An 18,430-nucleotide genomic window follows, 5' to 3' on the forward strand; every position below is an offset into this window, starting at 1 on the left:
GACAGACGGAGAGACAGACGGAGAGACAGACGGAGAGACAGACGGAGAGACAGACAGAGAGACAGATACAGGCACAGACACAGACAGAGACAGACACAGGCACAGACAGAGACAGACACAGGCACAGACAGAGACAGACACAGACAGAGACAGACACAGGCACAGACAGAGAGACAGACACAGGCACAGACAGAGAGACAGACACAGGCACAGACAGAGAGACAGACACAGGCACAGACAGAGAGACAGACACAGGCACAGACAGAGAGACAGACACAGGCACAGACAGAGAGACAGACACAGGCACAGACAGAGAGACAGACACAGGCACAGACAGAGAGACAGACACAGGCACAGACAGAGAGACAGACACAGGCACAGACAGAGAGGGAGACAGAATTACATCCATGTTCCTTCCATCCAACATGAAATGTTCATCTTACAAACACTCATACAGAGCAGATGATGAATCAATATGGATCGTACGAATGAGCAAACTGTGTTAATTTGCCACCGAAAACACTTCGGCTGTAAAAAGTGCGGAAGGTTTAAAGGCCGCCATCCATCTGAGCCGTGTAATGCGACTCCATGGCAATCACTTTGGTCCCTTCAAGGTTCTCGTGCATCCGAGTGACAGACAGCTCTCTTGAAAAAGGCGATAAGTTACTATCCACTACAATTTCATTATGATCGATCAAAAACCACCACGTATCATCTTATCAGTCAAATAACAGAATGGTCAGGCAGGGCACGAGAGTCAGTCATTAAGTTGACACACCTTATGCATTATAAAGGAGTTCTATTAATTCAGCGAGAGTAATGGGAATGTCCAACCAAGGTAGTGAATGGTGAGTCAGTGTGCACTTACCTTTGGCATATCTCATCGAGCACCTCCTTGGTGAAAGCGTTTGCATCCTGGAGCACGTTGTTGAGTGCGTGTAGTGCGCACAGCTCCCGACGCTGTTTTTCATGGTACACGTCCACCGGGGGCATCCCGTCCGAGTCCACCTTCATCTTCCCCACGTTTTTCCAAGGCAGACACGTCATGACACCGACAAAAGGCCGCAGCGCAGCGGCGCAGCCCAAGGCGATATGGCGAATCCAGAACAACGCTCTGCACAGAAAGATCGGCATAAACGGCATAGACAGACCAGAGCCCCCAACTAGCTGTGTCCTTGGTACTTGGCCTAAGCCGAATCCGCATGGATGGGCGGCAGCAACGCCATACTGCCCACAGTGGGGGGATCGATGGGAATGGTGGGTGGGTCGAGGGTGTGCCTCGGCAGGGGGTAGAGAGCAGATGCACTGGTGAGAGCGAGGACAGACATGCAGGCAGAAGGACCTTTAAATGAGAGTCCGCCTGCCCAGGACAGCACGTGACTTCCCCACCCTCACCCACCCTCTATGGCTCTCATCTCGCCTCACTTCACAAGTACTGTCCTGGAAAGGGCAGTTCAGGTCGACACACTATGCACAGAACGAAGCAAGTGTAAGCCTGACTCGACAGTCAGTTACGTCTGTTCTCGACATGTCCCATTCACTGGCGACGTCACTTTTCCCGGGAACCCCCGCGTGCGTGGTTCGAAAGCATCAGTACAGTAAGCTGTGATCTGTCGAGCGACGTAGTATTGATAACAAAATCATAGAAGCTTCGAGCAAGTAGGGATTCCTCTCGTTTACAAAATATTTGCGTCAATTTTGCACAGAACTTTTAAAAAAAACTAAAAACAATAAAAAAAAATAAAAGTGCCACAAAAATATTATGCTGTACGAAATAAATTTATTTAATTCCATCTTTTTTTATTTATTCAAATTGAAATAAATAAACAAACAACAAGCTGTCTACAGTCCATGTTGAGGGGGAAAGGAGGAGGCTCCAAAAGTTGAGGGAGGGCTGAGAAATGTGGGGGTGGGTGAGCTCGATGAGCTGGAAGAAGGAAGAGGGGAGGAAAAAAATCCCAAAATGGTGAGGGGAGAATAAAGTGGATGACGTTAGAGGCAACAACAAGGCCATGCAAAGCCACCATACATCATTAGATTACACGAGCAAAATTAATATTTCACCCCATTCCCCCCGCACCTTGTGTTGGTCGGAGGTACACTCTTCTCCCCCCTACCCCAGCCATTTGGAGCACATGAGCACATGAATGTGCATTCGGAGCACAGCCGGCCCTCAAAATTGATGTAAGCAGTGGAACAAATCCCTAATCGTATCATGGTCGAATATGCAATGTCTGTCTCGATGAGATTATGTTGATTTTATAATAAACAGAATTTTTCGATTCATATCATTGAGAGTGGAAGTGCAGGCCAAGGGTAGTGGGGGTGGCAGGCAGGGACAAAAAATAAAAAATAAAAAAAAAACACACAAAAAGCAGATGTGTGGTGCTTCAGTGATAAAAGGGTGGACCCAGTCATCTGCATTAACTGCAAATGTTTCAGGATACCCAACTTGCCAATGCGGTCACGCACTGGTGAAAAAGTAGGATGATTGAATGCATTTAGGAAGGCTGCACACTCCAACCGTCTCATTGATATTTTTTCAAATGGGCTTCTACTGTGGAGTATCCAGGAAGGGAGAAGGGGAAACAAGAGTTTACAGGGTGGGAGAATGTGAAAATGTCCAAGAGGTCCAAGAATGGGGACAAGTGGATTAATTTCCAACCACCACACCCTCCACACCCCTCTCCCCCTACCCACCCATATGCCCACATGATCAGCTGGGTTACAGCAAATACAATTTATAATGTCTGTACCTCGAGAGAGAAAAAAATAAATACATCAAAGCCCGCAACTTCAGATGATTAAAGATTAATGTGTAAATGGTTTCAAGAATAACACACCAGATGGTATGCTTGACCACAGGAATTGAAATACATCAGCCGAACAGGCCGTGACAAGAAATTAATTTGGGTGCGTTATCAAAAGAGTAGCTCAGCATTGCCAGAGTCTCCACCCGACATTGTAACCTCTTTGTAAAAGGGGAAAATTTATTTATTATGTCCACTTTGGAGAGGGGATGGCAGCAATGAGTTAGCACACATGAAATGACTGACTTCTGAAATGTTCTTCGAATGACGTTAAATACAATTAAACATTCAAACAATCACGGCGTTTGCTTGGAGTGCTGACAGGATGGCCGAGAAGCGTGCACACTTGCCTAGGTTCAAATCCAGACCCGGCTATGAACTGTCATCCCGGTGTTTTACAGGCAGGGCAGTTCATCAATGTATGTGCCCATCCCTCGGATGGACATCAAACTGGGCGTCCCATCTGCCAGCATTTGTTGGTGGATGTTGAAGATCCTACGGTGTCCTTCACGAAGAGTAGGTGAGCAATCACCAACACAATGACCAAATTCCAAATTCTTGCCATCAACTTCGTCAACCGGCAGGCCTGGCTAACCGATTCGTGAAAGACTGAGGGCAAAACTTCCCGCAGCCAACCCCGCAAGAACGCGGGAATATTTGTGGCCATTAAAGAAGATGGCATTTCTTTGGGGAACTTGCTGGGTGTGGTTCACAGAACTACGGCCAGAAAGCAAATGCCATAACTATCGCCATGGTATGTACTCACAAACTCGAATCAAGATTTGGTGCAGTCTACATGTCTCAGCTGCCTCCTCATTTTACATCCATCAATAACATTGATCAAGAACAAGTTTAATGCTAAGACTGTGTGCGTCGATTAAAAGGGTGTTCCAGTAGCCACAGTGCTGTACATTGGTGTTCTTGTACCAGAGGACTCGATGACAGACCCACCGGTACTTGGAAGGCATTCAAACCAAGCCATTGTGCTAGTTTTAACATTTCTGGATACCATGTTGTGCAACTGCATATTTGATACTCTAACTACGTGATAAAGATAGCACAGCAAGGGTACATACTATATGCTCGTACTTTGAGCTGTTTTTCATACATCTTATCATGACTGATACAGTTAATCTCAAGAACATGCACGATCAAGACGGAACGATGAGATATTGGATGAGTAGAATCGTTTGCTGTTAAATAACGATCAACGTGATAACTGGTTTAACCAGAGAGCTGGTGTCAAAGCCACCCAATGCTCGCCTGTTTATACATTTATCGTTTTTAAAAGACTAGTCTAATAATATTTTTTATAAAGCATTGCAATGAAGTCCGATCCAAATAATTTTAAAGCAATATATGTATTTGTATATTGTAATCAGTAAAAAAGTGTGGTAGATAAAAACATTAGAAAGGAAATAACTTGCACCAAAAACTAACATTTTCACGCTGACGCTGACGCTCACGCCAGGGTATCGCTATAGCTCTCTGTTCTTCGAACAGGCGAGCTTAAAACGAAATCAACTGATATATTCGCAGTGGGTTAATATAGTCGTTAAAGAAACAAAGATGAAAATGATTCCAAACAGTTTCCTTGCTGAGCGCTTCCTGGATCACCATTCCCCTTTTATAATACTATAACACCTAATTTTTGCACAATTTTTTTTTTAAACCTGAGATTGTAAGAAAAAAAAAAAATAGCTCCGCAAAGCGGGCGTAACCCCTCAGCCCCTTGATGCAAACCAATTTCAAGATGGTGGCCATATTGAAAATCGCAGCATGCCCATTTTCGAAAGTAACCTTCCTCTACTCAACCCCAACACACCCAGCAAAAATGGATTTAATCGGACAAGGCGTTCTCCTCGAAATTGACGGAAACCAATTTCAAGATGGCTGGCGTGGCGGTCACAGTGAAAGTCGCAGCATGCCCATTTTGGAAAGGAACCTTCCTCTACTCAACCCCATTATACCTCGCCAGAATAAAATCAATGTGTGAAGCCGTTCTCAAGTTATTGTCCGGAAACTAAATTCAAGATGGCTGCTCTAGCCGCCAGATTGGATATCGGATTGCGCTGAATATCGAAAGGAACCTTCCTCTAACCACACCCATTATATCACACAAAAATGAAATCAATAAGTCAAGCCGGTCTCAAGTTATTGTCCGGAAACCAAATTCAAGATGGCTGCCCTAGCCGCCATATTGGATATCGGATTGTGCTGTATATCGAAAGGAACCTTCCTCTAACTACCCCCATTATAACCCCATGAAAATAAAATCAATTTGTCAAGCCGTTCTAAAGTTATTGTCTGGAAACCAAATTCAAGATGGCTGCCCTAGCCGCTATATTGGATATCGCATCGCACTGATTATCGAAAGGAACCTTCCTCGACCCAGCCCCAACACACTGCAAAAATGGATTGAATCGGACAAGGCGTTCTCCTCGAAATCGACAGAAACCAATTTCAAGATGGCTGCCATGGAGGCCACATTGAAAATCGCAGCGCACCCATTTTCGAAAGGAACCTTCCTCTACTCAACCCCAACACACCCTGCAAAAATGGATTTAATCGGACAAGGAGTTCTCCGCGAAATTGACGGAAACCAAAAGTTGACAGATGCCCGGACGCCAGCCGGACAACGCCTATGACGACAATACCCCTTAGCCGATTCAGGCTGAGGGGTAAAAAGGTATTATTTATTTATATTTAGAAATAAATAAAATAGAAAGGTAGATCCTGACACTGATCCTGCTCACCAGATTCTCTCAGCGAGGGAGTCTCATGAGTGGAGGAGGCCAGTGGGCCGACCACGTGCCCATGGTTGCAGCAGGTTGACCATCATCTCAAGGAGATGGGGATGGGCCTGGCATCTGCCTGGGGGATGGCCAGACGGAGGCCCCTGGAGTACCGGCGGAAAGTGGACGCAGCGACGCGCTGTTCTGGCACATGCTCCCATACCTGACCTGATTTAGAACAGGGTAAAACTGTTTATTGGCATTTCCTCCAGTACGGGCCAATTTGACGCATCCTTCCCTCTTGATCAATACCATCCGACAAGTCATGGACCCCACGGACGTCAGCGTGCACGTGTGGAGTTTGACTTCACGTGAACGTGCGTTGTGCATAGTGCGCTCAATGGGAAACGGACTCGATTGACATCAATAAGTGCACATAGAGAGAGTCTTAGCTTTGCTCATTCACTTCGCGTTCATCTGTGATTGTACAGCGATGACAACAGAAGCTGAAAATATTCAATCAAAAGCTCTTACATTTAACATCGGCAGAACTATAAAAGGTTTCAGCATATTTTGTAAATCAAATTGATAAAATAATGTTTTAAATTTTTTTTTAACAACCATATTTCATGAGTGGCAACACAGGGATACACTAACCCAAGAAATGGCAGCACAGGTGCTAAATAAAGCACATTGACAGACAAAATGCAATTGATCATGAATGTTGAATATGGACACTATAAATATATAGGGAAATTTACTCAATCTAAACAAAAGGAGATGCCCTGCTATGATGGGCATTTAAAAAGTACATATGAATTGGGTATTCATTAGGATCAGAAAACACTGTTGTTTTGTTCATAAGATTATAGTACAGGGTGTTCATACATACAGTCCTAGTGCAACTTTGAACTTTTATAACTTTGGACGTAAACATGATAGATACTAGAACGGGCATGCGGTGGAGTGCACACCTCCACCAGGCTGAACAGTTGACGTTTCGTATCCTGCTGATAGACAACTGCATCCGGACCTGAACCGATCGGCTCGTTCTTTTGGGTGGAACGCGCAGTAACCAGGCCTTACACCTGTCCACGTCCTCGGCAGGTTGCGGTGCGGGAAGCTGTAAGATCTCAGCTTTTTGGGCAAACTCTTTGGGCAAAGTTATTCAACTCCTTTGTTTTGTAGAGGCACATCCCTTTCTCGCATGTATGTTTCCAAGTAATTATGGCTTCTTGTAGAAGCTTTGCGAGCCATTTTAGGTAACGATCCTTATCTCGTACACACGATACAAGTTATAGGTTGTCCCGAACAATGCCGTGTCCCGGGGTGTCTGAGCATGCGCACCGAGCATTCTGGGGCGGATTACGTCATTTTGAAAGTAGTGTATTGGATGAAGAGGTTTAAAGAAACGGGTTCAGTGAATGACAAACCATAATTCGTCAGGTGACGAATCGGTTAGGAAGTTGCTGCCTCCGTCCAGGAGTCATTCGAATGAAGTCCACGTAAACGTTACATAATTTATTAATCCCTGAACTCTGTCGATTTAATATTTTCGGGGTCTTTAACCTGTAAATTGCATTGGTTGCAACACAACAGGGGTGCGTGTGTTCAGTTACTTTGCAGCAAGCTTGCTAGCGCTTGCCAAGCCAGTCGTTCCTTATTAATGGTATTGAATGGAGTTCTTGCTGGAGTGCTTATGCTCCTTGCCACTTTGCTTGTGGTGTGCAAAGTGTTTGCATGTTGTCTTCCCAGAGAAGGGGATGGATAGATGTGGACCACCTCATTCCCCTTGGACTTGTTTTTTATTGGGCCAGGTAAAATTACTGTTTATTCATCGAAACGCCATTCTTTTGAGTAACCAACACTAGCATCACAAATGCAATTCATGAAATCACTCAGCAGCAACTGGAGAATGTTCCTGCATCGTGCAGAGGCCTTCCTTGGCACACCGGAACTCCTTTCCACCGACAAGGCTTTCATCCGCAGCTTAATTGATGGAGTACTGCTCTCCCCTCTGGGCTGGCTCCCCTGCCTCACACCTTGCTCAGCTTAATGCCATGGAAACCAAGACCTACAAAATGATTGGAATCTGCCACGATGAAGCTGAGTCTATGCGCCGATAGATCAGTGGTCTCTGTCTTGCACCCTCTGCCCTCTGTGTGCTTTATCCCCCCCCCCAAAGGTATCTGCAAGGGTGTACGTGGTCCACCAGCAACCCCCTTCTAGTAAAAACTACCTAAATCCAGGATCACTGCACACCTCCACTCATTTGTTCCTCATTCTTCCCAGCATGCAGAACCAAGACTTGCACATCCTCATAAATCTCATTCTTACCTTCAGGTATTTAAGACAGCCGTTCACCACCATCTCAGATCATCCGCCATCCAAAAAACCATGATCTTTTATACACCTGTTAAACGCACAAATTTTGCTTCTGTATACATCTTGTCCACTCATTGTGGTCGAGACTACCCCTTATCGTTACCCACATCCCTGTTTGACCATCTCCATCTATCTTCACCCTCGGCTCTGCTAGTGGCATTTCCCCCATTCTCTTTCTGCTGTTCCTTTTGTTCCGGTGTATCCTGATCCGTTCTGTGCTCTCGCTCTTCCAAAACCTCGACCCTGTACACCAAAATAAATAAATAAACAAAAACAAATAAAATCCATGCCTCAATTCCCTCAAAATTTTCCGCATCGCATAGTCTTCTCATGCGGAAGGAGCACGTCACAATAAAAACTTTCAACCCTCAATCAAACTGATGTAAAAACATGAAACAACAGCACGTTGGGCAAGCGATCAAGTGTTGGACGTCGGGTGCCTCCATCGGCGGAGAGACAGATGAAGTGTGTGCTGCCTGCTCCCTGAGCGTTTGAAGGTCGATGCGCTGTCAGGAATCCAACCTATTGCATCAAATTATGCAAAAGGTTCCCCGGTCTTCGCGTGACGACACCGGGGCCAACCAGTACGACCTGACACAAGTGACGAGTACGACGTACGCCTGGTGTTGACTTAATGGTTCGGGTGGTGGGCTTTGGATCCTCGAGTCCTGAGTTGAAAATCCCACTCAGCTGTTGAATTAATACCAGGTGGGGTTGACTCGGCCTGTCATCCTTCCGAGGTCAGCAAAATGAGTGCCATCATGCTGGTATACCGCGTCGGAATGGCGATCCGTCCAGTATTGTGCCAAATAGCCAAAGAGACTGCTGAAGCAGCACCAACGCTCTGCACAGAGTATGGTCCCAATCTCCTCCTCCTTACACAAGGAAACTGGTTGGCCATTTGGCCCGCCATTTCTGTGTTGAACTCCAGAGTTGAGTCATGTGCCTTCCAGGTCACACACAAACGTTTTTTTGGATCACTTTCGTTTTTACACAAAGATTTAAGAGTGGGTGTGAGAACACCGAGCAGTGAAATACTGTACTCTTACGAGCAACACTCTTGTTTACCACGTGCGACAAATCCACATTCGAGGGTAATCCGTAAACATCACCCTTCATATCGCTCTCAAGTCTTATGTTAAAAAAAAAACAACGGCATTTGAACCTGGGATAGATACAAGCGAGGAAATAAAGACGAAGAAACCGGAACCTGCAACCTCTTGCATTTATAACGAGTCTATAAAAAGGAAAAATCGGCAAATAAATAATCAATGGACCTTCAATGTTGAGAGGAAAAATGCAGGTGAACACGGAATCAAGGGTAAAGTGCTCAAAACATACCGGACATCACTCGACTCAGCCGACCGGCCGTTGGGGCGAAAGAAACATCACGTGACAAACGGCGAACCTGGCGCTTCCTGAGTCTGCTGACGTCACACGTTTCCAACGATTGGTTGATTTTTTTTTTCTTCTGACTCCCGATTGCTTTATTTTAACCGAATCTATTAGCTGAAATTGTACCATCACGAGGAGGCACTTTTTCACCGTCGGAACATCTTGCGAAAATCATGTAAATTTTTTTCCAGCAATCGCGGCCGAGCGTTACACCGCCGCTGAAACTAACAGCCGCTTTACCGCCCGTTCTTAAAAAGGGGCGTGTTTAATCACAGATTGGTTGATTTTTATTTTCTTCTTCCCGATTTGCTTTATTTTAACTGAATCTATTAGCTGAAATTGTACCGTCACGAGGAGGCACTTTTTCATCGTCGGAACATCTTACGGAAATCATGTAAAAAAAAATTCCAGCAATCCCGCCGAGCGTTACACCGCCGCTGAAACTAACGGCCGCTTTACCGCCCGCTCTTAAAAAGGGGCGTGTTTAATCACCGAAAGTGACGAAGTTTGCCGAGTGCTGGGTGATTCCAATATTTCAAACTCTTAATTTACCTTCGGATATGGAATTCTCGGAATATCGCGCATCGATCGAGAAGAAACCATCTTCACTCTTTTTGGCAAGAGTTATTGTGCTCTTTTAACTGCAAGATCCTTTATTTTTTTTTTTAGAAACTCCCCTGAGGATCACGTTCGACTTACCCAATTCGTGGAAGTAACCAGGGGTCTTTCACCTGCTTATCGCATTGGTTGCAACACAACAGGTGTGTGTGTGTGTGTGTGTGTGTGTGTGTGTGTGTGTGTGTGTGTGTGTGTGTGTGTGTGTGTGTGTGTGTGTGTGTGTGTGTGTGTGTGTGTGTGTGTGTGTGTGTGTGTGTGTGTGTGTGTGTGTGTGTGTGTGTGTGTGTGTGTGTGTGTGTGTGTGTGTGTGTGTGTGTGTGTGTGCGCAAGCGCTTGCCAAGCCAGCCGTTCCGTATTAACGGTTTCGAGAGGAGTTCTTGCTTGATTGCTTATGAGCCATTTGGCGAGAGATCTACAAGAAACTTGGTATAACAAGCTCGAATGAGCTAAAATCCTCGTACTCTTAATGATGACGTCATAAACACGAATATGACGTCATTGTGATGTATCAGGTTTGCGATAAATAATTATCTGTACTAATGCCCGGCTTGATTCCCGCAAACAAAATTCAAAAAGCTTGCCAAGTTTCGGAGATAATGGTATGGGTGATTTCCATTAGCGGAGATATTTTGACGTCATAACTTTTTTTTCTCGGAGGAATTTTCAAAATCGGAGATGGTTACTGTCTGCGCAGGGTATTTTTACATGTATATGCCAAGTTTCAGGAAGTTTCGATGAAAACTGTAGGCTGTAAAACAAAAAAGTCCACAAGAAGATGAAGAACAACAATGTGAGTCAGACTTTGAGATCCTCCACGAGGATCTAATCACATCTCACCCCTGGAGGATGTGTGTGCAGATTGTCATGTTCCAGAGACTGTTGAACCTTTCCTCTTGAATTCTAAATGATGTCACCGAAACCAACTCGTACACCACTTTAGTCATAATTCGTCCCTAACTTTTTCAAATATCATGCTATACTGTATTATACAGTGCCTTTGTCACATTTTTTTGTTGTTACAGCCTGAATTTAATATGGATTAAATTTAAATTTTTTGTCACCGATCCACATAAAATACCCCACGACAAAGTGAAAACGTTTTTTCGAAATTTTTACAAATCAAATTAAAAACAAGTCTGAAGATGACGATGGTTCACGAGTGGTATTTGACGATGTAAATTGTTTCAGAAGTCAAGAATGAGACGATGTGATAATTTTTGACCAAGTTAAAAAAAAATGTTCATCATGATGTGGTACGAGTGACAGGTAGTGCTGGATTAACCATTAGGCAGACGAGGCCTTAGGGCCAGCCAAAAATTCGGGCCACAAAAATTTAGGCAACTTTTTTTTTTTTTTTTACATACAATTCTTATTGGTCTAGTAATATATTGCATTATCGGCTATGATAAACTCTTAAATTTTTGTTATTAACCGTGCGAATGGCATTCGTACTCGTACTACTAGTCTAGTGCTATGAATCTTTCTATAGATCTATCACATTATAATTATGATTGTGTTTATCCCTACATTGGGCGACAGTCTGTCTCAGCAAATCAGTAGAGCGGTTACATTACGGCTTTAGAAAATGAGGTCATTGGGAATTCGGGATTGTCCATCGTCTGATATAATCATAATATTCATATAGATTGTGTCATTTTTTTTAAGAGGGACAAGCAGTTTTCGTCAATTTTTTTTTATTTTAAACAAATTATTTCTAATTTCTAATCTTTTGTCTGGGGTCCGTTTCCATGAGTCTGAGATCTAATTTAAAATTTTCAGGCCATTCTCTAAAATTTCAAAATGTGCCTTCGGGCCAGCCGAGACTTAATCCGGCACTGGTGACAAGTTATTAGCTGCAAAATGTCGAAAACCCGGTTTCATTCAGCAACCTTCAAAATGTGACGTTTGCATAACCTTTAAAGGTCACAAAACAATGTTGTGGACATTAAAATAAGGAAACAGCATACGTGCTATAGCTTATTGGAGTTAGTTCGTCGAAGAAGGTCGAAAACCCGGTTCAATTCCCACAACTTTGAAAATTTGACCTTTGTGGCCTTTAAAGGTCAAAGGTCAAGGATTATGACCTTTGGTGCAAAACCTCCTCTGGAACATTCCAGGAACAATATAACGTCATATAGGCTATATGGCATTTCGCACTCCTCGGATAATTATCCATACTTTGATGAAATCGGCGTAAAAACAAACTTGAAGGGGGCGCCACGGGCAAGGTGTTTGAGATAGAGCAAAATGGTTTCAAGACTTTAGGTGGGGAATGACCTCAAGATTATGCATAAAAAATATTGTCATCCTAGCTCTCAAAGTTTGGGCGGTCGTATGATTTTTATGTCAAAATTCGCAATTTTCTGAGTTTTTGAATTTGTGACCTTGACCTTGGGACGAAAATGTAAAATCGGACATCGACAAGTTTTAGATAATTCATTTTGCTATTCAAATACCGAAGAACCCATTCCATTCAGTCAATTCCCGAGGAGAAGATAGATTTTTAATCCGACTACCCCCTAAAAATGGCTACTTTTTGGGCGTGGCTCCACCCACAATGGGCGTGGCCACACCCTCATCCAGGAAAACACAAGTCGACATTGATATCGAACACATAACCTAGTTTCATCAAGATCGGATCAAAGTGCACGGAGTTATGCTCTGGACAGACAGACACACAGACGGACAGACAGACACACAGACATAACAAATATAGTGGTCACTCTGGCTGGCGCTCGTGAACCAATTAAAACCTGAAATGTCTTGTGGCAAATAAATCTTATTCAACCCCCTGAGTCAATACTTTGTGGTAGTGCCTTTGACAGCAATTGCTGTGGTGTATTGACAGCTTTGCATATTGATATGCAGTGTAGAATAAAGTGGTTCCTGGCTCGCCATTTCCCATGCTTGTCATGGTGACGTCGAGCTCCACTTAATCCGATTGCATCTACAGGGTGCCCCACAGAAAACCAGGAAATTTGAGATTTTGAGATTTATTTTGCCCTATTTTACCATATCAATAAACTAACATAAATTTTCTAACCGTTTTTTTATTTTATTTCAGAATGCAGCAGTTATCAAATTTTCAACGTGAGGTGATCTTTGTTTTACACTACATCAAAGTTTGCTTTTGATTTGTTTTAAATAAACTGTACCAAATTTCCTGGTTTTCTGTGGGGCACCCTGTATCTATAATTCCAGCAAGGGGTGTGTGTGTGTGTGTGTGTGTGTGTGTGTGTGTGTGTGTGTGTGTGTGTGTGTGTGTGTGTGTGTGTGTGTGTGTGTGTGTGTGTGTGTGTGTGTGTGTGTGTGTGTGTGTGTGTGTGTGTGACCGCTGTTTCTCGACAACCACTGGTCCGATCTAATTGAAACTTGCCAGGTATATTGCTGGGGACCTGAGTATGTGCCTTTTCAAGGTTTGATATTAATCAGACAAGTGCTTCCCAAGTTATGGCCATTTATTTACCAACCAATGACAAGACACGTTGCTGCAGCCATTTATTTACCAAGCAATGAGAAGATACGTTGCTGCGTAGGCGTGGCCGATGGGGAAGAGAACTTCAGCTGCGTTCCCCATTACGGGTTACAACGTATGGACTTCCGGATAGTGATGACTTAGTGTATTCTAATAATTTCTCAATTTTTTTTGCGCATTTATAGATAAACACAATGTCCCAATCCAGTCGTCGTTTACGAGAGCGAAGGAACAGACTGTGTTGTTGTTTGAAAGTTTTTTTTTTCTCTTCTCTCTCTTCTCTTCTCTTCTCTTCTCTTTGTGTTTTTCCTTGCGATGACTTTGCAAAAAGGCAAAATACGTTGGCGCTAATTGAATAATTGGCCATTAAAATTTAATTGCGAATAATCATAACTGTAATATGCGAACTTCCGGACAATGAGGACTTAACTTCGCGTAGGCGGATGCGCGGCCAGCCGACGATGACATCGCTTGCCGTGCCGGTTACGATGGGGATCGATCGGTGCCTTAGTTACTGTGGCATAGGAGTGGCAATGGTCAATGGCAGCGAATGTCATGGCAAGCAAAGACAGGGAGGTAAACTTGATTTTAATTAACTCTATGTGTGGAAGTATCACAGCAGTTGTTACTTCAATGCAAGCGATAATTTGTGGAATGCATGTGAACATTACGTACGGGCACGCACTACTTCCGGATAGTGATGACAATGCATTCTAATAATTTCTCGATTTATTATGCGCATTGATAGAAAAACGCAATGCCCCAATCCAGTCGTCATTTACGAGAGCGAAGGTACGGCCTGTGTGGTTGTTTCTGGCTCGCAGTTTGAAAGTTTTTTTTTTTTTGGTTTGCACGTACGGGCACACGAGAGCGAAGGAACGGCCTGTGTGGTTGTTGTTTCTGGCTCGCGGTTTGAAAGTTTTTTTTTTATTTTTTTTTTTTTGCACGTACGGCCACGCACGTACGGGGACATACTAGTATGTAATAAACTGGCGACGAGGATGGGATTTCTTTGCTGCGGTCAAGTTGTTTGACCAACGCTCAGCTGCTGTGTAAGTCCAAGGCCCATTGAGCTTCGCTGGAACAGCAAGACAAACGTTGGGGCCTGGAGCGTCAAAGGCCGTGGAACTCAGACTGGGAGTGATCGCCATTTGTGTTGTGTCACGAAGATGTGCAAGCTATAATCGGTAGCATTGAGCCGTTTGATAAAGGGCGGGAAGACTGGCTAGCATATTCGGAGAGGCTGGAGCAGTATTTTCTGGTGAAAGACAGGTGCCAGTATTTCTTAGCATAGTTGGCAGCAAAATGTACGGGCTGCTTTGGAACATCACTGCACCAGACATTGTCCGGCGGACAAGCTATGCACAAAGCCTTATGGGGAATTGGTGAAAATTCTCCAGGATCACTTATGCCCAAAACCCAGCATAATTGCACAGCGATTTCGATTCCTCAAATATAATCAGCATGATGGAGAATCGATATGTGATTTTTGTCGACAAGTTTAAAAGGTTGTCTCAGCACTGCGTCTTTGGTGACAATCTAAATGACACATTATATTACGAGACAGGCTCGTCTGTGGATTGACGAGGGAGAGTATTCAGAAGTGCCTGTTGTCGGAAAGTGAGCTTAGTTTCCGGAGAGCTGTTGAACTCGCGATTGCCATGGAAACTGCTGCAAAAGATTCTGTGGAGTTACAGAATAAGGGAGGACCCGAGGTCCACAAGATGGCTACTAAGCCTGGGCTGTGCCTTCCAGGTCGTCTGGTGCCCAGAGTGATGGAAATTACAGGGGGCTTGTTTCCGATGCAGAAGGAAACACCACCCTGATACTTGTTATTTCCGGCACGAGGAGTGTTATAACTTATAACTGTCACTTGAAGAATCATGCTGCAAGAAGATGCCGGAAGCTCGGTAAGAAAACGAACACAAATGTACATAGTGTGAGTTGTAGCAACAGTAACAGTGACCAGGAAGACTCGCTTGTAGCGAACATTGGAACGAACCATGTCAACAAGCTGGATGTCATCTGGATTCACCTCAAGGTGGCAGAAAGAAATCTGCGTATGGAGTTGGACACTGGCTCGGCAGTGTCCGTCATTTCATTGTGTGAGTACTCTAAACTGTACAAACATCTGAGAGTAAAGAACACTGCAGCTGTACTTCATACTTTCACCAGTGAGCAAATTAAACCAAAAGGCAAGCTATGTGTGCTGGTACAGTACAATCAGCAATCCTATGTGCTGGATTTATATGCTGTGGACACTCAGTGCCCAGCCTTGTTGGGAAGAGACTGGTTGCGGAAGATCAAGCTCGACTGGCACACCGTCAAGTCTATACACGTCGACTCAACCATTTCCAGATCGACTGATGCTCAATTGAAACACTTGCTCAACCAGTACTCTGAGGTCTTCAAGGATGAAATTGGAACTCTGAGCGGCACTAAAGCAAGGTTGAGCTTGAAGACGAACAGTAAGCCAGTGTTTCACAAGGCTAGGCCAGCTCCATATGCATTACATCCAAAAATAAACGCTGAGCTTCAACGATTGGAACAGGCAGGTATTATCTCCAAGGTTGAATGGAGTGAATGATTCTCGCCCGTAGTCCCCGTTGTGAAGCACAATGGAGATATTAGGCTTTGTGGGGATTTCAAGGCATCGATAAATTCCTTACTTCAGGTGGATCAATACCCACTACCACCTGTTGATGATATACTGGCAACATTGGCAGGAGGAAAGAAGTTCTCCAAGCTTGATTTATGCCAAGCTTATCTTCAGATTGAAAGGGAAGAAGACTCCAAGAAGTACCTAACAATCAATACACACAAAGGTCTGTACCAGTACAACAGACTCGTGTTTGGGGTTGCATCAGCCCCTGCAGTGTGGCAACATGCCATGGATCGGGTATTGGCCGGAATACCAAAGGTACAATGTCTCAGCGATGATATAATCATCACTGGGAATTCAGACGGAGAACATTTGCGAATTTTGGGACTTGTTTTGCAGAGGCTAAAACAGCACAACCTTCATGTAAACCCAGACAAATGTCTGTTTCTTAAAGAAAAGCAAACCTATTGCGCGCATGAAATCACGATGGAAGGGTTAAGTAAGACATCCGACAAAGTAAAGGCGATGGCCAAAGCACCAAAGTCTTAAGATGTCCCACAACTTTGCTCCTTTCTTGGGTTGGTAAACTATTATCATCATTTTCTTCCAAATCTGTCAACACTTCTCCATCCATTGCACCAGCAACGACAAAAAGGACACACATGGAGTTGGACAAAGGCTTGCGAGAAGGCACTTACGCAGGTAAAAAGGTTGATCGCTTCTGATGTAGTACTTGTACATTATGATCCGAACAGACCTCTACGACTTGCCAGTGATGTGTCACCATATGGTGTAGGGAGTGTACTCTCATGTCATGGAAGATGGTGAGGAACGACCAATAGCCTTTGCGTCCAGGTCATTAACTTCATCAGAGAAAAATTGCTCTCAGGTCGATAAGGAGGCATTGGCTCTTATCTGGGGAGTCAAAAAATTTCACCATTACGTTTTTGGCAGGACGTTTACCCGAGTCACGGACCACAAACCCCTGCTATCCATCCTCCACCCACACAAAAGCATACCAGTGATGACAGCCGCACGTCTGCAACGATATGCATTGTTTTAGGCTGGACATGTCTATAACATTGAATACAAGAGTACGACTGATCACGGTAATGCAGATTCCCTGTCACGGCTTCCACTTGAGATCATCCAGCCGTCTGCAGAGGAGAATATTGATGCAATTGATGTGTTTCACATGTCACAGATTGAATTGCTTCCAGTCACAAGTGATGACATCAGACGGGAAATGCAATGTGACATGGAGTTGTCTCGAGTGTTAGAGTCTGTCACTCAGGGTTGGTCTCCAGAAGCGAAACAGATTCAACCTTTCTACAACCGGAAGGATGAACTGTCAGCCCATTGTGGCATTCTGTTGTGGGGCACACGCATAATTGTACCCCACTCATTGTGCAGTGGATAACGTCATTGGGAGGGGGTGTGTCCACTCATTCAGCCAGTTTATCCTGTATGTTTGTTGAGAGGGCAACGTTAACATTAGTCTGTGAATCATTGTTGCTCGCTTCGGTCGTGGAAGGCTGCGTCTTTCAAAGAGGGCAAGACTGCTTCATATTTCCCATAGCACCACAACCAAAGCACTTTAGGGTGTCGGTGGTAACATATGCTTGGTAGTCGTGACCATTTCAAGAAAACTTTAAAATGATGTTCAGAGAGGGATAATCCTTTTTGAGTACCATAAATACCTGTCTACGGAAACTCATCACGTGACTGGCATGTTCATCTTTACATCCTAAAGGGAGCATTATTAGGGGGGGGGGACACACAGTGCTGCAGTGCTGTGAGGATTACATTGCTGCTCAGGAATGGCGGTACATTTGAAATAACCACTCTCTGAGTATGAGTGTCTCAAGGATATACCATCACAAAGTGTCCAGAGTTGAGGGACAAGCCTTTGTTGAATGATGAGAACGATGTGATCTTCATCGGACACAAACACGATAACTCGTTTATACATCCGCGATGCAGCACTGACCTTATCAATTCCGATCATGTTCCCGATAGCGAGAACAATCGCTTCCACCGAAACACCCTCCGGTGGGGAGCATGCGATGCCGTGCTCACGCGATCGTTGTTCCAATGCGGCATATCGCTGTGATCGAGCGGCCACCATGTTTCAATACACGACGCCCGACGTCTTCCCAACTCGGGAAGAGAAAGCTACCAATGCACTCCGACTTTCCCTAACCTTGGGAAAGGGAGCGCTAACAAAACAAACTAAGGAAAGATAAGCAAAGGAAAAAAAGCCAAATTAAACGGGTTCGAATGTGGAACTGTATTTATAAAGATGTAGTTGTGTTCATAACATTTTTAGCAGGTATTTGTGTTTGTTCCTGATTTGTTATTCTTGTTTTTCGTCAACTTTTCTGTCCCATACCGTGTCCTGTTGTGTTGA

The 18,430-nt window shown here is 44.3% G+C and overlaps 1 protein-coding gene across 2 annotated transcripts in view; it reads right to left on the minus strand.

Annotated features, from left to right (window-relative positions):
• JOSD1 (Josephin domain containing 1) overlaps positions 1 to 9,427 on the minus strand; it is a 102,767-nt gene extending 93,340 nt beyond the window's left edge. Inside the window, exons 1-2 of one of the 2 annotated variants that reach the window (XM_085887044.1) lie at positions 9,272 to 9,427; positions 869 to 1,114 (exon numbers count right to left, since the gene is read on the minus strand). In XM_085887044.1, coding sequence (XP_085743170.1) covers positions 869 to 1,047 — 179 coding nt within the window. In that variant the 5' untranslated portion in view covers positions 1,048 to 1,114; positions 9,272 to 9,427. Of the gene's footprint in view, positions 1 to 868; positions 1,150 to 9,271 lie in introns of those variants that run through there. The other variant, XM_085887039.1, reaches the window with a different exon arrangement.
• Positions 9,428 to 18,430: the final 9,003 nt, after the last annotated feature.

The sequence above is a fragment of the Eptatretus burgeri genome, chromosome 1, assembly GCF_056783735.1.
Source record: "Eptatretus burgeri isolate ZD-2024b chromosome 1, Ebu_testis_v1, whole genome shotgun sequence".
NCBI lineage: Eukaryota > Metazoa > Chordata > Myxini > Myxiniformes > Myxinidae > Eptatretus > Eptatretus burgeri.